Source organism: Podarcis bocagei (assembly GCF_964188305.1).
Source record: "Podarcis bocagei genome assembly, chromosome: 4".
NCBI classification, from domain to species: domain Eukaryota; kingdom Metazoa; phylum Chordata; class Lepidosauria; order Squamata; family Lacertidae; genus Podarcis; species Podarcis bocagei.
Genome location: NC_138128.1, coordinates 40,119,873 through 40,140,731, shown reverse-complemented (window position 1 = coordinate 40,140,731; position 20,859 = coordinate 40,119,873). Strand labels below are relative to the sequence as shown.

The following is a 20,859-nucleotide window of genomic DNA, read 5'->3' as shown; positions in this document are numbered from 1 at the left end:
ATCTATCTATCTATCTATCTATCTATCTATCTATCTATCTATCTATCTATCTATCTATCTATCTATCTATTTATTTATTTATTTATTTATTTATTTATTATTCATTGTTTTGCCTGCGGCTCCTTATGCATGGTTTGCAGCAAACGGGAGGACTTTAGAAGTTATTATTAAAAAATCAATCATGGGGATGATCGAAATGAATGACAATCAAAACGTCAAGCGAATGCCATTTTCAGTTTTCCTTTAAATGCCTCTGTGTGAGGCGGAATTGGGGAGCGCTTTATCCCCAGATCTGTGTTCTTTCCCGTTTCTTCGGGGGTTGCCCCGACAACAGCCTTGCGGTGCCTAAAGAATTAACAAATACCGGTACGTTCATGCCATAAATTGTATACTAGACAGTTCACTGCCGGATACCTGAAGTGTTTTCCTCAGTTGTGGCAGATAAATTAACATCGGCATATGTGTGCGAGGTGAGGGGATCAAAGCAAGGGGGTCAAATAGCAGAGAAATGTAAGAATCTGACGATTCCTCCCCTCCGCAGGGGGCGCAGTTGCCTCTGCTCGGCCTCTCCGCTAGCATTCGAACTGGACTACTACACATTTTTAGCGGAAGTGCTGAAAGCTAGTAAGCGGAGGGGGCGGCTGTTGCTCTTGCCACTTGCCGGAGATTCGAAATGACGGCCCTGCCGCTCTAGGCGAGCATTTCTCTCTTGGGTGAGTGTTTTATCTGCGGCTGGCGTCCAGATTCGTCTGTGCGCAGGCGCAGTGGTGGGCGGAGGCCGCGGGCTTTCGAAAGTAGTTCGGTCGGCGCAGCCGGGTCGGGAAAGGCGCCGACGGAGGCGCGCAGGTAACGGGAGGCGGGCGGGAGTTTCTTTCCTCAGCCTGAGGCGGGCTGTCGGTCCCCACCTCCCAGGCAGGGAAACGCCACAGGCTGAGGGCGGACTTTTCCTTTCTCCCCTGTTTCAGAGGTTGGAGCCGTCCTCCGCCTCCTCTTCCTCCCTCTTGCCTTGGAGCAGCATCCCCCAACTCTCGGCCCTCCAGATGTTTTGGACTACAGTTCCCATCATCCCCGACCACTGGTCCTGTTAGCTAGGGATCATGGGAGTTGTAGGCCAAATAATCTGGAGGGCCGCAGGTTGGGAATGCTTGTTTGGAGTCTTTCATGAGAAAATAGGGGTCGCCCTTTCATTCGCTCTTCCCCTCAAAAAGCGGGACTTCCAAATGCACGTGCAAGGGAGAAACTTTCCGCCTTGCTCCTGCTGCACTTGACATCGGGGGCTGGGGCTTCACTGGAGTGCCCTCCGTTACTTGTCAGAGAGGGGAAATGTGCCAGTGTTGACTGAGGGAGCAGCGGGATGCAGTTAGGAAACCTCTCTCCTTATACAGTGGTACCTCGAGATGCGAACGGGATCCGTTCTGGAGCCCCGTTCGTATTCTGACGCGTCTGCGTGGGTTGCTTCCGCGCATGCGCGTGACGTCATTTTGAGCATCTGCACATGCACAAGCGGCAAAACCCGGAAGTAACACGCTCCACTACTTCCGGGTTGCCGCGGAGCGCAACTTGAAAGCGCTCAACCCGAAGCATATTCAGCTTGAGGTATGACTGTACTACGGAATCAGAGGACAGAGATTTTCAACTGGTGGGTGGGAATTGCGGTCTGAGACAAGCTGGGTCTCATTGGTTTCATTAAAACCATTGCCAGTTACTCTTCACCCGTGGCTCTTCTCAGAGTGGCATACTAGGCAAATGGATAAAAACACAATTAAAACATGAATGTTGGGAAATAATTTTTAAACACCCCCCCCCCCCCAGAAATCATTTGCTTAGGGAAATAAGAAATGAGAAGGAAGTTTGAAAGGTGGGGTGCTATAACTGGAAAGTCTCAATCTCCTTTCCCCCACCTGCCTTAACAGTAACATGTTTTCTTGGAACAAAAAGTTGCAGGGTGAAATTTGAGGTAGTAATTTTTTATTTAAATTAATAATAATAAAAAAATCAATGGGGGATGGGGGACACACATGGAGCTAGGGGAACTTGGAAAAGACCCATAAAAATACTTTGCAAACACAGGTATGATAGCATTCTGTCCTGCTGCCTCTGGTAACTAGCACACAGAGGAAGAAACTTGTATGCAAAGCAGCAGGAAGACTGTTGAAAATAAAGTTTGGGGCTTTAGAAATAATGAAAGCTTGGCCTGCTTTCTGGAGTCTGGGCAACAGGAGGTATGTCTATCGTAATATTGTCTGGCTTTGAGGACATGTAGTAGTACATGACTCTACTGTGCCTTTGCTGCCTTGAATAGAGATGCCATTATTGAAGAGTTCCCTATATTGAGTGAGCTGCTACAGTAGAAACTCCTGAGCGTTTTCCTCTTATGTACTGTATTCCATCTGCTCCCTCATTTGCATGAGCAAAGACATATGCAAATGGGAGTGTCTAATGTGAATAAGAGAATGGTTTGCCCAAGCTTCCTGCTGTTCCTACTGAGGAAGAGGGATTAAAAAGCGAAAGTTGTGTGCCTTTGAACTTTGACTTAATTCAAAATACAGCTTTCGCTAAAAATATTTGCCGGTCGGGGCTATATGGCATCCAGTGACTGGCAGGACCCACTCAATATGTTAGAAAGTTTAATTTCTGAATAGTCATTTCTGTGTTATGTAGAATGAGTGTGTGCATACGGTTTGAGACTGCAAATGTTTAAATATAGGCTATTGAGCAGAAAAGAAGGCATAATAGATGGGGGAAATAGACCACTCACTTCCTTGAAAATATGGAAATGTGTATTATTTTTTAATGGTTGAACTAACTTCTTATTTTCATTTTCTTGAAAATATAGATGTGAGTTTTGTGGATGGCAAACATGGATCAAATCAGTGTCAATCTGTGGGTGAAAATGGAACCTTTTATAGTGGGAGCCTTACAAATCCCACCTCCCTCCAAGTTTAGCATGCATTATCTTCGGAAGATGTCAACTTATGTCCGGATGCGCTCCAGTGAAGGCTATTATCCACACCTTTCTTGGCCTATGTGGCGACATATTGCCTGTGGGAAGCTGCAGATAGAAAAGGACTTGGCTTGGCTATACTTTGAATTATTTGACAGTCTTGTTGAACGGACCACAGAGGAGCGACTGGAATGGGCGGAGGTGATATCCAGCTGTGCAACTGAGGAGGAGGCAGAGAAGCAGAAGAATAAGGCATGGAATGTCATATTGTCACTTTTAATACTATGGGTGTATGCTCTTCATAGCAGCCTTACCGATCCAGACTCCTCATGCACTCAGTGTGGAAGAAATGCCCCTGCCCAAGTACATTACATGCTGCATGCGAGCCACAATCCAATATGAGGTTAGCTGTTGGGCCACTGTAATTGCTTCTAGTTGTTAAGAAAATTAGCAGTGGTCTGTCTTTTTCTTTTCCACTTCACTAGGTAAAGGTAAAGGTACCCCTGCCCGTACGGGCCAGTCTTGCCAGACTCTAGGGTTGTGTGCCCATCTCACTCAAGAGGCCGGGGGCCAGCGCTGTCCGAAGACACTTCTGGGTCACGTGGCCAGCGTGACATCGCTGCTCTGGCGAACCAGAGCCGCACACGGAAACACCGTTTACCTTCCCGCTTGTAAGCGGTCCTTATTTATCTACTTGCACCAGGGGGTGCTTTCGAACTGCTAGGTTGGCAGGCGCTGGGACCGAACGACGGGAGCGCACCCCGCCGCAGGGATTCGAACCGCCGACCTTTCGATCGGCAAGCCCTAGGCGCTGAGGCTTTTACCCACAGCGCCACCTGCGTCCCCTTTTCACTTCACTACATGCTGCTAAATATAAAATAAGAACCCCTGCTAAATTATGTACTTGAATGTTCTTTAAAATAAACCTTTTTTTAATTTCTGCTCAGTTGTCTGTGGACACTCTACAGTTCCTGCTGTTCCTTTATATTCAACAACTAAACAAGGTTTCCCTGAGAACATATCTACTTGGAGATGAGTGGCCGAATCCTAGATCCAAGAATTACAGTCTGACTGGAGAATCCACCAATCAGATTAAGGTATTGCTTTGAGGTTCTTTGAGTTCTTCTTTCATCCATGCTTTGGTAACCATTAGGTTAAATTGCTGCAATGTGTTATATGTAGGGCTGCCTCTGAAGACGGTTTGGAAACTTCAGCTAGTGCAGAATATGGCAGCCTGGTTGTTCATTGGGCAAGATGGTTTTAGCATAATCACACTGTTCCTGCTGACTGAACTGGCTGCCAATTCATTTCTGGGCCCAATTCAAAGTGCTGTTTTTGACCTATATAGTGGTACCTCTGGATGCGAACGGGATCTGTTCCGGAGCCCTGTTCGCATCCTGAAGTGAACGTAACACACGAGTGCGCGGAGTGCAACCCGAAAATGCTTAACCTGAAGCATGTTCATCCTGAGATATGACTAAAGCCTTAAACAGCTCAGGACTGCAATTCCTCAAGGACCACCTCTCACCATATGAACGGACCTGAACCCGGTGATCATCATCCAAGGCCCTTCTTTGTGTGCCTCCATGAGATATCTGGAGGGTAGCAACACAAGAATGGCCCTTATCTGTGGTGGCAGCTCCTGGTTTGTGGAATGCTCTCTTCAGGGAGGCTTGCTTGGTACCTTCATTACATAGGCTTAGGTGTCAGGCGAAAATGTTTCTCTATAACCAGGCATTTGGTTGACTAACATTCTATGGCCTTTAAAATGTGTTTGTGGGAGGGGGTTATTGAATTGTTTTTGTTTTATTATGTATTTTGTGTGCTCATTTTGTATTTTTATGTTGCAAACAACCCTGTAATCTTCGGATGAAGGGCAGTATTCTATTACAACCACCACCACCTAGGATTTTGTTTGTTTGAATGTCCATCCTGTATCTGATATTTTTCTGTTTTTATTCTTTTGGTCTAAGAACTGGAATGATAACTATCAGCAAGACTTTATCCAGAACCATCTCCAGGATATTCTCGAACTGTTGCTGGACCCGGATCAGCTCACTGCCTCCTCACATTCTACCCACAATAGCCTGATGTCACCTGAGGCTGTTCGCGCTCTTGGCTTCCTTATTGAAGGATGTGTGAACAGAAACAGTACCGTCCACCCTCTGCATGCGCTTGCACTCTGGCAGCCATTACATGCAAAGAGTGGCTACTCAAAGATCTCCAAAGCCTTCTCCTTCCCCAGGCTTGAGTCCTGGCTGAGGGCTTGTCTGACCGGGAACCCGTTTGGAACATCAGCTTGTCTCAAGTCTGGGAAGAAACTTGCATGGGCACAACAAGGTACATCAAAGCTTTGGCATAAGAATAAAATCTCCCTATTCTCTTGCTGTTATAAAATGGCTTCTTTCACTTTTTTAAAAGCAGTGTTTAATTTTATTCTTGCAGTTGAAGGAACAACCAAGCGAGCGAAGATAGCCTGCAATACTCATATGGTCCCTTCAGCACACCGCATCGTTGTGATGAGCCAAGTTTACAAGCAAACACTGGCAAAAAGTTCAGGTACCCTAGAAGATACGCACGTGAAGATTCATCGCTGCTGTGAATCCTTCATCTATTTGCTTTCTCCCCTGAGGTGAAAGAGCTTTCACCAGTCATTTTTTGCAACCACATTTCGAAGCTATGTGACCATTTTTGTTATGTTATTTTGCTCCAGCTTTAATTGGCTGCTTTCCCATCTTCTTTCAGATCTGTGACCATAGAGAAGTGCAGGAATAGTACCTTTGTACTTGGCCCAGTGCAAACAGTAGTTCACCTCCACAGCTGTGACAATGTCACACTTATTGCTGTTTGCCGCCGTCTGTCTCTGTCATCAACCACCAGTTGTACCTTGCATGTTCTCACCCCAACTAGACCTCTCATCTTACTGGGGAACATAGGAATAACTTTTGCCCCCTTCCATACGCATTATCCAAAGCTTGAGGACCACATGGGCAGGACTGGCCTGGCTACCGTGCCTAACTATTGGGATAATCCAATGTTAGTATGTAAAGAGAACTGTGATCGAAATGTCTTCCGACTCCTCCCACCGTCAGAGTTTTACCCCTTTGTTGTCCCATTTGAAATGGAAGGAGACACCACAGAAATACCTGGTGGGCTGCCACCTGCGTACCAAAAGGCACTGAGTCAACGAGAACAGAGAATTCATATCTGGCAGAAGACCGTGAAGGAGGCGGGGCTGACCAAGTAAGTAAACAACCTTCTTCTTCCAGGTAGGAAGAACCAGCTGCAGCAGCAGATAAGAACAAAATGCAGCAGTGTTAACAGATAAAAATATTGCTATATGTATGTTGCTCAAGTATATATTCACAATTTCTGCAAGACAGCTACAAACCATTTGCTAATCTTTCATAAGTTATAAACTTGTTAGCTAATGCTTTTTAAACTGACGAAACTAAGAAAAACACTACATTGATGCTTTTTAAACTGACTCACGAAACTGAGAAAAACACTACATTGATGCTAAACATACTGTGTAACCTGCCACCATTTCTCTAAAAGTACTGCGCAGATGTGCAAGTAAATTTTCATTGAATTAACACCTAGATGGGATTGCTTGGATATGATGTTTACTATCTGATTTGCTCTCGTATAGCTGCAATCCTGTGCACGTTTACTTGGGAATAAGACAACTGAACACAATGGGGCTTAATTCCAAGTAGAAATGGATAAGATCAGGCTGCATGTCTCAACATCTTTTGGCCTACATCCTAACCAATGGAGCCATGGTAGACCTACTTGGTCAGGCGTGTCCTTTGTCCAAGCTTTAAGAATTCTCTTGTCTTCCAGAAGCACCCCAAACTTATAGTTATTTTAAACCTCATAATTTCAGAGGCAGTTTGAATAAGGTTTGAATTCACATGATTGGCCAAGTCATTCAGTTTACACTTAGAGTTAGTAGAATCCGCAATGTGTGGGGCACGAATGGTAAAAATTAATAGGAATTAATATACAAACTCAAAGCCATCTTGGTTAGAGGTTCCCTTTCACCCAAGAGCATTTAAATAATCTCTACCCTCAAAGTATACAAAAAGATGCCCACCCAAAGCAAAACCCCATGAACAAATTGCCTGTTTTTCCTTGCAGAATTCACACCTTTTATTGCAGGGTTCCTACTCCTCTGATGGGCAGAAATAAGTTCAACAGATTTTAAAAGACACAGGAGTGTAATTTAACTATCACTCACCTGTTCTGTTTTCAAAAGTGTCCTGCTCTCTTCTCCAAGAAGGTAAACAAAAACAGTTTGAAAGATATTTTGTGGAGGAAAGGTTTCCATATCTTTGAAAATTGATAAATATAGCTCTCCAACATGTATCAGTACTTAAATAGTAATGAAATTAGGTAGGACCATGAAAATCGCACTCCCCCACAGCCAGAACTTCTGAATCATGTGCACGCACTTCAGCAAATATTTTCATTGATGGGTCTTACATTCACTGTATGCATTATAGTGCTAATCTTTTACTGGATTTCAGGGACCAGAGAAAGACGTTCCAGGTGTATGTGGAGAACAAGTTCAATGAATGGCTAGTCCAGACAGGCAGTCGCCAACAACTTGACAGCCTGGTGCTTCCTGCTGCAGGTTCTAAGCAGGCAGCAGGATAGGAAAGCTTTTGAAGTACACAGTTATTTGGTGAGTCCGGAGGCCATGTTCTCCTCTGCAATTGTGAAAAGCTTGTATATTGTCTTTCACACAGTTTACAAACTAGAATTGCTCAGATGGATCACTTCGTAGGTCCAGATGGTCTGGCACCCCTTTACCTGTGGAGGATGTTCCTTAAAACTAAACAGTTTGTCTCCTTTGTTTCCTTCTCTTTTTCTCCCCACTCCCCTGGCAGACTCTGTTTCTTCCTCAGTTGGGGAGGGGGTGTTGTCTTAATTAATTAATTAATTAATTTAATTAATTTACTAAAATTTAGATACCTCTTGATTGTAGAAAAAGCATCAAAGAGGCAGTCAGAGGCTTTGCTGGTTTGGTGCAGTTCGAAAACTCAGCAAGAATGCATTGTCCATTTCCATGAGGGAGAAGGTCAGAGGCTCTTCTTTGCAAGTACTGAGCTTCAGATTATGGTTGTGCAAATATTACTGTTTACTTCAGCTCCAGTGCACTCCCACTGCTGGTTTTTTGTTTGTTTTTAAAGCGTTTATTAATTTTCCAATAAAAACATCCAATTAACGTATCAAATCCAATAAAATAAATAAAATAAAATAAAATAAAAAAGTCCAATTGTCTTCCAAATTGTAATACTTTTTGTTTTGGCTTCCCACGGTCTGAATTCCGAAGTGCTTTCAGCATCATAGTCCTGCCTCTCATCCTCAATGTTTTTCATAATTCCATATCCGATTTTTTCCTCCACGTTTTGACTCTGGTTCTGCGATCCTCATTCATGTCAGAAAACAGATATTTTTTCCCCTATGGAGTGCAGATTTGTCTGTATATTGTACTCTTTCAGCTGTTTTGGTTTTTTCATTGCTCCGCTTCATTTAATTGCATCCAATTTCAAAGTTCTGTCCAGCTCTTTGAGAATTGTTATTTTGGCAGCTCCCAAATCGTTGATCTTTCCCATCCAGGTGTTATCAAAGAAACAGAGAGAAATCTCCTTTATTCTTAAGCAGACTGTTTGTAATGTAGCCATATATCAGACAGTTAACAATTGGCCTTTGGAATCCACCCAATCCCCCCTCCGGGCCCTAGTGGGGGGCTGCCAGACATCCATTTGGCCCTCTCTCTCGCTCATGATAAAAAACATCTTTTTGCAAACAGTTGTATATTGTTTCCAGTCTTTATGACCAACCATCAGTTAGCTCCTGTTTCTCTTAATCAGGGAAGTATTTCAGATATTCCACAAGTGCGTGGTGGGTAGAAGCCATTTTGTCCTTTGTTCTTTGTTTTCGTCTTTAACAGGCATTTCAAATCTTAGAAGAAAAGCGGCTGCAAATAGGTCCCAATTATATATGAAAGTCCATCTGTACTCACTTTTTGAAGAGCAATTTAGGTTCTTAATGAGGCTTGGCATGCAATACAAATTGTTAATGTTAGAGGGAGAAGAAAAAAAAATACCAAGCCCCTCCAGATTCCAAACATCATGATGAGGATCTCTTTGAAGTTCAATCTTTTGCACCAGAGACTGTACATACTGCAGGTTTTCCCCCAGCTTCGTCAGTTCAGAGCGTGTCTGTTTGTTTTCCAAATCTTTATATTTTCCCAAACAGATGCGTCTGGCTATGGGGTGGCGTCGCAGGAGTGTCAGTCCGTCCCTTGCTCCGTGACCCAGTGCCCCTGCCGTCTGCCACATCGGCAGTCTGGGGCAAACCACGGGACGTCAAGACAGTCCTCTCATGCCCTGGGGAGGCTGCCAGGGCTAATTACGCCCATATCAGCCCTGAATTATCGGAACGGCTGAGGTCCGATTGTGTGGGATCCGCCATTTCCCACCGCCGGAAACAGGAAGTGCCCACTGCTGGTTTTTGAAGCAGAGTACACATGATGTCACCCACAATTGATATGCATTCTCTGGTTTCTTGAGAAATCATGTTGCTTTATGTGTTTTCCCTCAAACCAGTTTTTATCTGGTTTGAACATATAAGGTACAGCTAAGCTGAAATGTGCACATTTTACACATGTGCAGATGATGGCTTCATTGAATAGAATTGGTTTTGTGTGTGCAAACAAATTAGGTAACGGTGTGTACAGCAACATAAAAATGCAGCTTGAAACACTGTGTGTGGAGGGGTCGAGGAATGAGCTTAACTGCGTTCCAGGCTGCTAATGTGTACACGCTGAAAGCTCTGCCATTATGTGAAGCTTCTGAATGCCTCTAAAGACCAGTGAGAGGTCCAAGATGAACCACTGCCCATCTCTCACTGTGAACTTGAGCAGGTATCCAAAATATGCTTTCCACTGGTTGTTCTTTCCTGAAGCCTAAGTCTTTGCATCATCTCCCTCCTCAACCACTAACTCATTTTACTCCATGTTCCTTGTATTTCCATTTAAAGCACTGTGTCATTCGTTATGCTGGTTCTCTCCATTTCCCTTCTTTTCCGTCATATTCTGCACAAGCTCTCCTGTTTGTTCTTTTAATCCCATCTTCAGAATATCCACTGTGCCACTCTGTGCACAAAACAACCTAGCTCTTCTTCTCTGTCATGCTGCTACCTTTTGCCTTTTAAAACATACTGCTTCAACAGAGTCTTAGTGACTTTTTTAGTTCCTAGTTAACTGTTCTCTATCTCAGTGTCACTAAAGCTGTAAGGTCAGACATGGCCAAACTTGGCCCTCTAGCTGTTTTGGGACTACAACTCCCATCATCCCTAGCTAACAGGACCAGTGGTCAAGGATGATGGGAATTGTAGTCCCAAAACAGCTGGAGGGCCAAGTTTGACCATGCCTGTATAAGGTCATTCCATCTCTTTAGTATTCTCCACAGCACTGATATAAAGCAAATGCTTTATATGTGTAGTATTGGTATTTGACTAAGCTTCTGATACTTTTATTTCATTCTTGTGGCAGTTGCATAGTGGTGGTGAACTAAACTGGAATTTTACCCACATGATGACGTTTTTGTAGTGGAGTGTGTGTGTGTGTGTACATGCAAGAGAGTGAGAGAGTGTGATGCCAGCTAATAATTGCTGTGTAGTCAGAAAGCAATGGGATTGTTGTTGTTTTGTAAAGAAGCAATGGGATTGTTGATTGCTGTATTCCACAAATACAATCTGTTTATCTGCTTTGTTACAGTTCTAGAGATGAACTTTGCAAAACTGAAAGTGTTTTTACTGCAATAAACTGGAGCCAAGCTGATTAAAACTCTTATGGCATTGCTAATGAATTTGGAAACTTGAATTTGCTTTGTTTATTGTCAAGGCAAGGATCGACTTTTTCTCCCTGTTACAGCTGTCATAGTATCTCCCTTCGTTCTACACCTTTTTCAGACAGCCAGTATCTATAGAAAACAAGCCAAGACTTTGCTGTTAACACTTCTATCTATGGCTGAAATGAAATTTATGTATAAAGGTACCCTGAAAAGGACTTTTACTTTCCTGGTGTGAAGATAGGAATAAGGTTCTGGCTGCTGAATGAACCTTTTCACTTCTATTAACTAAATTTGTATTGTATAAAACTCACAGATGTATTTTTATACCAGTTGTTTAACACTTCAACTATGAAATTTGATTAAATTCACGTGATTTCTTTTGTTTCTTTTTCTTCTTTTCCGTATTTTAATTAAAAATGACATTTTTCAGTATTGTCATTATACAACATAATAAGGGTCATGGAGGCACCGTTTTTCCTCTTTAAAAAAACACTGGTATCCTGCTCAGTCCCCTGCTCTCTTAAAATACTTTACAGATAGAGCATTCTCATCTGAAACATTCATCTCACTCCAAAGATGGATATACACATTGTGAATCCCTAAGATGTACTGACTTACCTTGCTTTTTCTGAAGACACACTTGGTAGGACAGTGAATTAGCCCAGGCAAAAGTTTTTCGAAATGGGAAGGTAAGGAAGTGAAATAACATGTGTCCAGGTCATCTATGACAACTGTAGGCATAACAATTTTGAACAAAAGTTGTTCAATTATAAAAAGTTACCGTATTTTTCGCCCCATAAGACGCACCGGCCCATAAGACGCACCTAGATTTTAGGGGGGGAAATGAAGGAAAAAAATTTTATTTCCCCCCCAGGTGCGCTGCGCTACACCAGGAGCTTGGGGCGTGCGGAGCTCAGCGCGCCCCAAGCTTCTGCGTGCCGGCAAGGTCTCCGCTAGCGTGGGAGAGCCGGCGCCTCTCCCAGGGCTAGCGGACCCCTGCGCTAATCCAGAAGCTTGGGGCGTGCTGAGGTCAGCGCGCCCCAAGCTTCTGCATGCCGGCAAGCAGTCCGCTGCCGCCCCAAGCCTTGCGCACCCGGCGGGACCTCCTGCCGGGTGCGGGAGGCTTGGGGCGGCAGCGGACTGCTTGCCGGCATGCAGAAGCTTGGGGCGCGCTGACCTCAGCACGCCCCAAGCTTCTAGGTGCGCGCAAGCAGTCCGCTGCCGCCCCAAGCCTCCCGCACCCGGCGGGACCTCCTGCCGGGTGCGGGAGGCTTGGGGCGGCAGCGGACTGCTTGCCGGCATGCAGAAGCTTGGGGCGCGCTGACCTCAGCACGCCCCAAGCTTCTAGGTGCGCGCAAGCAGTCCGCTGCCGCCCCAAGCCTCCCGCACCCGGCGGGACCTCCTGCCGGGTGCGGGAGGCTTGGGGCGGCAGCGGACTGCTTGCCGGCATGCAGAAGCTTGGGGCGCGCTGACCTCAGCACGCCCCAAGCTTCTAGGTGCGCGCAAGCAGTCCGCTGCCGCCCCAAGCCTTGCGCACCCTGCCTTCAGGGCGCCCGATGCTCCGAGAAGCAGGCTGCTATCCGCAGCCTAGGCAACCCTGTGGGACCTCCCACAGGGCTGCCTGGGCTGCGGAATGGTTCCCGAAGCGTCGGGCGCTCTGCCTTCAGGGCGCTCGACGCTGCGAGAAGCAGGCTGCTATCCGCAGCCTAGGCAGCCCTGTGGGACCTCCCACAGGGCTGCCTGGGCTGCGGAATGGTTCCCGAAGCGTCGGGCGCTCTGCCTTCAGGGCGCTCGACGCTGCGAGAAGCAGGCTGCTATCCGCAGCCTAGGCAGCCCTGTGGGACCTCCCACAGGGCTGCCTGGGCTGCGGAATGGTTCCCGAAGCGTCGGGCGCTCTGCCTTCAGGGCGCTCGACGCTGCGAGAAGCAGGCTGCTATCCGCAGCCTAGGCAGCCCTGTGGGACCTCCCACAGGGCTGCCTGGGCTGCGGAATGGTTCCCGAAGCGTCGGGCGCTCTGCCTTCAGGGCGCTCGACGCTGCGAGAAGCAGGCTGCTATCCGCAGCCTAGGCAGCCCTGTGGGACCTCCCACAGGGCTGCCTGGGCTGCGGAATGGTTCCCGAAGCGTCGGGCGCTCTGCCTTCAGGGCGCTCGACGCTGCGAGAAGCAGGCTGCTATCCGCAGCCTAGGCAGCCCTGTGGGACCTCCCACAGGGCTGCCTGGGCTGCGGAATGGTTCCCGAAGCGTCGGGCGCTCTGCCTTCAGGGCGCTCGACGCTGCGAGAAGCAGGCTGCTATCCGCAGCCTAGGCAGCCCTGTGGGACCTCCCACAGGGCTGCCTGGGCTGCGGAATGGTTCCCGAAGCGTTGGGCGCTCTGCCTTCAGGGCGCTCGACGCTGCGAGAAGCAGGCTGCTATCCGCAGCCTAGGCAGCCCTGTGGGACCTCCCACAGGGCTGCCTGGGCTGCGGAATGGTTCCCGAAGCGTCGGGCGCTCTGCCTTCAGGGCGCTCGACGCTGCGAGAAGCAGGCTGCTATCCGCAGCCTAGGCAGCCCTGTGGGACCTCCCACAGGGCTGCCTGGGCTGCGGAATGGTTCCCGAAGCGTCGGGCGCTCTGCCTTCAGGGCGCTCGACGCTGCGAGAAGCAGGCTGCTATCCGCAGCCTAGGCAGCCCTGTGGGACCTCCCACAGGGCTGCCTGGGCTGCGGAATGGTTCCCGAAGCGTCGGGCGCTCTGCCTTCAGGGCGCTCGACGCTGCGAGAAGCAGGCTGCTATCCGCAGCCTAGGCAGCCCTGTGGGACCTCCCACAGGGCTGCCTGGGCTGCGGAATGGTTCCCGAAGCGTCGGGCGCTCTGCCTTCAGGGCGCTCGACGCTGCGAGAAGCAGGCTGCTATCCGCAGCCTAGGCAGCCCTGTGGGATCTCCCACAGGGCTGCCTGGGCGGCGGAATTGTTCCCGAAGCGTCGGGCGCTCTGCCTTCAGGGCGCTCGACGCTGCGAGAAGCAGGCTGCTATCCGCAGCCTAGGCAGCCCTGTGGGACCTCCCACAGGGCTGCCTGGGCTGCGGAATGGTTCCCGAAGCGTCGGGCGCTCTGCCTTCAGGGCGCTCGACGCTGCGAGAAGCAGGCTGCTATCCGCAGCCTAGGCAGCCCTGTGGGACCTCCCACAGGGCTGCCTGGGCTGCGGAATGGTTCCCGAAGCGTCGGGCGCTCTGCCTTCAGGGCGCTCGACGCTGCGAGAAGCAGGCTGCTATCCGCAGCCTAGGCAGCCCTGTGGGACCTCCCACAGGGCTGCCTGGGCTGCGGAATGGTTCCCGAAGCGTCGGGCGCTCTGCCTTCAGGGCGCTCGACGCTGCGAGAAGCAGGCTGCTATCCGCAGCCTAGGCAGCCCTGTGGGACCTCCCACAGGGCTGCCTGGGCTGCGGAATGGTTCCCGAAGCGTCGGGCGCTCTGCCTTCAGGGCGCTCGACGCTGCGAGAAGCAGGCTGCTATCCGCAGCCTAGGCAGCCCTGTGGGACCTCCCACAGGGCTGCCTGGGCGGCGGAATTGTTCCCGAAGCGTCGGGCGCTCTGCCTTCAGGGCGCCCGACGCTCCGAGAAGCAGGCTGCTATCCGCAGCCTAGGCAACCCTGCGGGACCTCCCACAGGGCTGCCTGGGCGGCGGAATTGTTCCCGAAGCGTCGGGCGCTCTGCCTTCAGGGCGCCCGACGCTCCGAGAAGCAGGCTGCTATCCGCAGCCTAGGCAACCCTGTGGGACCTCCCACAGGGCTGCCTGGGCGGCGGATATTTTCCTGAAGCCTGGAGAGCGAGAGGGGTCGGTGCGCACCGACCCCTCTCGCTCTTCAAGCTTCAGCGAAAGTCTGCATTCGCCCCATAAGACGCACCCAGATTTTCCCTTCATTTTTGGAGGGGGAAAAGTGCGTCTTATGGGGCGAAAAATACGGTAGTGGTTCAAGACATCTCCTGTTGCACCTTGTTAAAAGGAAAAGAAAGTCATTTTGCCTGCAATCCTATATAAATATATTTACTTAGGAGTAACTCTATTAAACTTATTTTAAGGCTTATTTCTGAGTAGAGCTGCATATTTCTCCCCTTCTACTCACATTTTGCAACTTTTCTGTCACTGTGTGTATAAAAGTGGAGGGAGAGGGATTGTTTGTGTACTTGGTGTTGGCTAAATTTGAATGCTAACGTGGATGACAAAGTTAAAATCCTTCCTTTCTGAAATCATGGTGGTTTTTCTAATTAACTAAAACTATCTAGCTCTTGTATGCAGTGGGAAAAAATATTCAAGGGAATCAAGGTTTTAACATGGATGTCTTTCACATCATCAAACCCCAGAAGTGCTTTGTTATGCTTCTCATCTATAATGACTTCAAAGCATGCACGCCTAATTGGTCTAATACTACAAATGTCAGCTCTCATTAATACTCTGGATTCATAGTGCAAAGAGAGCCATCTTAAAATTTTCCATTTACAAAGTCACATTTTCTTTCAAGCAGCAGAAACTCCCAGTTGAATATCTCTTCATTTTTATGGAAGAGGACTGAAATGCACGTTTCTAGGTTCAATTGTTGCAGAATTAATGTCAGAAACCGTTATAATAGTACACTAAAAGCTCAAACATACTGAAGAGGAGCACACACAGATCAAATGTCACATTATTCCTAAACCCATTTCATATTTTTAAGAATTAATATTAAAATGTATACCTCAAAAATTACATCTTGCATATATTATAGATTTTGGAAAGAAGCCTGCCACAGATTGCAGTTCGCTACTTTCAAAACAGTTCTATTTATCGCTCTGGTGAACAAAGCATTTCCAATAATATGTTTGTTCAGATTTCTTTATCCTGGAGACTTGGGAGTAGGTTGCCGTAACATAAAATGAACAAAATAAAAAAATGCCCCAATCCTATTCCATACACTGCAAAAATGCTGCTTCCCATGTTGCTTTTTAATGGTATGGGGATGAATCTTTTATGTTGGGGGGGGGGACTAATGGAAGAAGGCATGTTAAGTGAGGATGTCCCAATAAGCAGGAATGAAGAAGCGTGCAACCCAAACATAACACTGTTTGCTGGAAGAAATCCCAATAGTTTTGAAAGAGCTGTTAGTGTTGCTCCCCCCTCACCCTTTTGAAACCTGTGCAGTCATGTGCAAAGAGCGTGGTGGCTTTTTGGGTACATGGGAATGGGAAGAATTCAAAACAGAAAATCGCTGCAGGGTTCATCTGGTGGAATTTTTCTTTAGGTCGAAGAAGAGAAGGCTGGGAAGATAAATTGAACTAATGAAGAAACACTCTTTACAAACAGTAAAAGTGCCTTCTAGTCTTTGGAACAACTTGTAAAATCTGATCCAGCAGAGGTTTTGGTCAGCAGTCACACCGAGGGAGGCCATTTTTGCCAGTTTCCTCCCACTGCAGGCCCCTGCTGTGTGCTCCAGAAGGTTGGGGGGCAGTAGCTAACCGAGGTTTTTATACTACATTAAATTATTATTATTATTTTGCAAAGCTAGTAAACTGCAACACGTTTTTAAAACGTGTTTCTCTGCATAACTACCATTCTAAGTAGTAATAGACTGAAAGAAATCCAGACCCTAGCAGTCCTCTTAAATACAGTTTACTTAATAATGTAAGAAATCTCAAGGAGTTTAATGCTAGATGTTGCATCTGATGGTGTCCATCCACTGATGGGAGGCTCTTTGAGTCAGAGGAGGCTTCTGTCAGCAGGAGGGAGATAGGGAGATGAGAGGCATCTTTGGCCACTTCCTCCCATGCAACCTCTCACACTGTTCTAAAGGGTCCTCCAACCTTCTGGAGCAAAATAGAGGGAGGCTGTGGGACGAGAAATTGGCAAAAATACCGTATTTTGCGCCCCATAAGACGCTCCGGCCCATAAGAAGCACCTAGTTTTTTTGGGGGGAAATAAAGAAATTTTTTTTTATTCCCCCCCCCCCAGGTGCGGGGCTGGAAGAACCAGGTCGGGGAACAGTGGGAAGGCATGCTCTGCCTCCCCGCTGTCCCCCGAGCTTGTGGGGCTGGCGATGGGGAGAAGTGCACCAGTCCCGGGACGGCAGGCAGCTCTGTGCCGCCATCCAGAGCGGGGCGGGACTTAGCGCCCCGCTCGGGATGGCGGCGCAGAGCTGCGCTGGTCCCAGGACCGCAGGCAGCTCTGCACGGCCACCGGGAGCGGGGCGGAGCTTAGCGCCCCGCTCCGGATGGCAGCGCAGAGCTGCGCTGGTCCCAGGACCGCAGGCAGCTCTGCGCGGCCACCGGGAGCGGGGTGGAGCTTCTCCCCCGGCTCCCGGTGGCCGGGCAGAGCTGCGCTGGTCCCAGGACCGCAGGCAGCTTTGCGCGGCCATCTGGAGCGGGGAGGGCTTCTCCCCCGGCTCCCGGTGGCCGCGCAGAGGTGCGCTGGTCCCGGGACTGCAGGCAGCTCTGCGCAACCCTCGGAGCCGGTCTCCCGAGGGTTGCGCAGAGCTTCCTGAAGCCTGGAGAGCGAGAGGGGTCGGTGCGCTATTCTTCCACCAATAAATCCATTTTGGGATTTTGCTGTTAAATAACGTCCCAAGTGTATGGGGATATTTTGCTAGCTGGTTGCACTGATGAGTGTAATGAGCGTCTAGTTAATTTTTTGAGCTGTACCATTTCAAACTTTTTAAATCTTCCCACACAAAGGATAATTAAAGCTCAAATTGTTCTGTAGAAAGTAAATTGCTTCTAAGAGCGCCACACTGAAATTCAACCTTCTGAGCAATTAATTGTGTGCATTATTGTGCATATTGTAGTTTCCTGCTCTTAAACATGCCAATTGGCAAGTATTTTAATATCTAGAAAAATGTGCAGGATTTGGCTCATCAAATTAGTTTTATTTTGTGTGTGTCTCTGTGCTGCATGGTTTAAATCCTGCTCATTTATCTTCTCCCACATCCAACTCAATGTAACATCTGAATGTAGGTGGTCTCAAGTCATGATAAAAACTGTGCTGATTGTGCACAATTCAATCTTCCTTTTATAGATCTGGATCCTTCTTATCACTTAGGCAATGTTTTTGGGTTTAGCAGTGGTCTTTGCCACATTGGATAGCTTGGTGAAAACAGATTTAGGAACTCCTTTGGTATTTTGTAAATGTGGTTTGTTTAGTTATAAGGTCAAATGCTTGAAAATAACGCAGTAGAAGATTAATTGTGTGGTCGATTTATCCTTAATTCTGAGTAGTGTAGCAATCCAGAGGACATAACGGTAGGTAAAGTTTAGGGCTACAATTTGTGAATCACCAGGATTCTGGGAATAAATTGGTACGGGCTAGTCAAAATCAAAGGAGTGTTCGCTTTGCTAAACACACTAAATTGATCTCAAATGGGACAGAGTCTCAAATATGTGCTCTCCCAAGCCTACATTTCCAGCATGTTTGCACTCCTATCTTGGTAACATCTGCACTGACTTGATCATGTCCACAGAATGAAAGATGGTAGGATCCCCAAGGACGTGCTGTACAGGGAGCTGGCGTCATGTACCAGCCTCCCTGGCAGACTAACTCTGTGTTACAAAGATGTCTGCAAATGCGAAATGAAGGCTGGCAACATCGACCTCTCCATGTGGGAATCCCTTGCAGACAACTGCAGTGCCTGGAGACAGGGAGGTTAGGTAATCCATAGCAGTAACCAGAGGAGGAATGACCACTGGGAGGAGCACAGAGAGAAGAAACTCCATGGTGCATCTGCAGCAGCATGATTGGACCTTCATCTGCCCCAGCTGCAACAAAACATGTCTCTCCTGTATCGGTCTCTACAGCCACAGCAGGTGCTGCAACCTTCCAACAAGTTGACTTCACCCTCAAAGGCTCATTCCTTTATTTTCTCCTGAGACAGACGGATGCCAGAGTCCAGTTGTGAACGACTCTGGGGTTGCAGTGCTCATCTCGCTTTACTAGCTGAGGGAGCCGGAGTTTGTCCGCAGCAGTTTTTCCAGGTCATGTGGCCAGCATGACTAAGCTACTGCTGGCGAAACCAGAGCAGTGCACGTAAACGCCGTTTACCTTCCTGCTAGAGTGGTACCTATTTATCTACTTGCACTTGGATGTGCTTTTGAACTGCTAGGTTGGCAGGAGCAGGGACCGAACAACAGGATCTCACCCCGTCACAGGGATTCGAACCACCGACCTTCCTATCGGCAAGCCCTAGGCTCAGTGGTTTAGACCACAGCACCACCTGCGTCGTGTCCCCAACTCTAGCCTCAAGGTATTTGCAGTGGAAACATAGATGCCCGTAAAGAACTCTGGAAACAAGGTTTGCTTAACAAAACCCTCACCTCACCAATACCGCAGAGGAATTGCTCTGTGATATTGCCCCCTTCAGTCTGTGTAGGGCTTAGAGGCCCAGGGCAGGAATCTTGTTGAATAAAATTATAAACTCAAACAAAAAAAGGAGCTGGTCCTTGCCTTCTGAGGCTTAGCCTTCTGAGGCCCAGGACAAGTGGCTACCCCTCCCGCTCTGCACAGGCCTGGCTCCTTTTGTCTCACATCCTCAGAATAATAAAAGCCCTATCATTTGCACCCACTTCATATAATAGTTTTAGGTGTATCTCTAAAAACTCAATGCCCAAAGCCAAGTGGGTACAATATGCAATAGCAAACCTAGGTTTGCTGTTGTGTGATGCACAAAAGCATCCCCATATTATGGTCTACAAATAAGACATGTTGGCACTGCTCAGGAGATATTTTTATGGACCATCTCTGGAGCATTGTAGTTGCAGAGCTTCTGTGCTCCAGTTTAAACTCCTTTTCCATGTGGGTCTGTGAAGCTGAAATGAGCAATATGCAAAAGCACGGCACATACTTTAGTCAATGGCAGATAGTGTTACTGCCCCACAAACCCCTGGGCAGGATCCCAAGGGCCACATAGATCTGGAGGCCTCCTGCTGTAGTGGCACCAGTATTTTAAAATACTGTTCCTAATGAAATCAGACAGGCACATTTTTGATATTTTCTTGTTTGCTGAAAGCCTTTTTGTTTCATCAAACATTTTTAGAGAATTTATTACATCCATTATTGGTCATTTGTTCCTGGACTTTATTATTCTATGATGTCTTAATGGTTTTTATTGTATTTTGGAACATGCTGCTGCAATATACCTTATCAGTTTGCAGTTTATAGATACCCTTAAACAATAAAATACCGTACCCCTTGAGCTGTCTTTCAGATGATTCTCTGTAAGCAAAGGCACTTTTCTTGCTCTGCTAATGTTGCCCAGTTTACCTTCTGACTCATGGAAGGTTGAGGAGTTGTGTGGTTTTCTAGATTTTGAGTCCCCCTGTAGGGTTTCTGTAGTTGAACTCATATCAATACATATGTCAAAGTTGGGTTGGGAATGTTGCCCCACTCCACTAAGATGGTACATGCCAGAGTGGTACTCTGGTTATCTCCCGCTTGACTGTTGCAATGTACTCTATGTGGGGCTACCTTTGAAGGTGAATGGGAAACTACAACTAATCCAGAATGCGGCAGCTAGACTGCTGACTGGGAGCAGACGCTGGGAACATACAATACCAGCCCTAAAAGATCTACATTGGCTCCCAGTATGTTTCCAAGCGCAATTCAAAGTGTTCATGCTGACTTTTAAAGCTCTAAACAGTTCTGGGCCTGTACACCTGAAGGAGCGTCTTCAACTCCAGCATTCAGCCCAGATACAGAGATTCAGCTCTGAGGGCCTTCTGGCTGTTCCCTCACTGTGAGAAGTGAGGTTCCTGGGAACCAGTAGAGGGCCTTCTAGGTAGTGGTGCCTGCCCTGTAGAATGCCCTCCCATCAGATATCAAGGAAATAAACTGACTTTTAGAAGACACCTGAAGGCAGCCCTGTACAGGAAGGTTTTGAATGTTTGAGGTGTTTTGTGTTTTAATACTTTGTTGGAAGCCGCCCGGAGAGGCTGGGGCAACCCAGTCAGATGGGTGACATATAAATAATAAAATTATTATTATTATTATTAGAGGGCAAGCACTTTTTATTTTGAATATTTCTGACAGGAGTTCAGTGTTCTGACTCAGCAAAGCATTCA

At 47.5% G+C, this 20,859-nt stretch overlaps 1 protein-coding gene across 3 annotated transcripts; it reads left to right on the top strand.

Annotated features, from left to right (window-relative positions):
• Nucleotides 1–148: 148 nt before the first annotated feature.
• Nucleotides 149–11,196, top strand: TBCCD1 (TBCC domain containing 1). 3 transcript variants are annotated; one of them, XM_081192657.1, is made up of 8 exons: nt 149–713; nt 2,837–3,196; nt 3,892–4,041; nt 4,918–5,284; nt 5,390–5,576; nt 5,690–6,187; nt 7,477–7,634; nt 10,737–11,196. In XM_081192657.1, the coding sequence occupies exons 2-7, from the start codon at nt 2,852–2,854 to the stop codon at nt 7,604–7,606; spliced, it is 1,677 nt and encodes a 558-aa protein (XP_081048783.1). In that variant the 5' UTR covers nt 149–713; nt 2,837–2,851; the 3' UTR covers nt 7,607–7,634; nt 10,737–11,196. The 3 variants fall into 3 exon arrangements, with proteins under 3 accessions (XP_081048783.1, XP_081048782.1, XP_081048784.1); XM_081192656.1 differs by lacking the exon at nt 149–713 and adding an exon at nt 720–846; XM_081192658.1 differs by lacking the exons at nt 149–713; nt 2,837–3,196 and adding an exon at nt 3,203–3,347.
• Nucleotides 11,197–20,859: the final 9,663 nt, after the last annotated feature.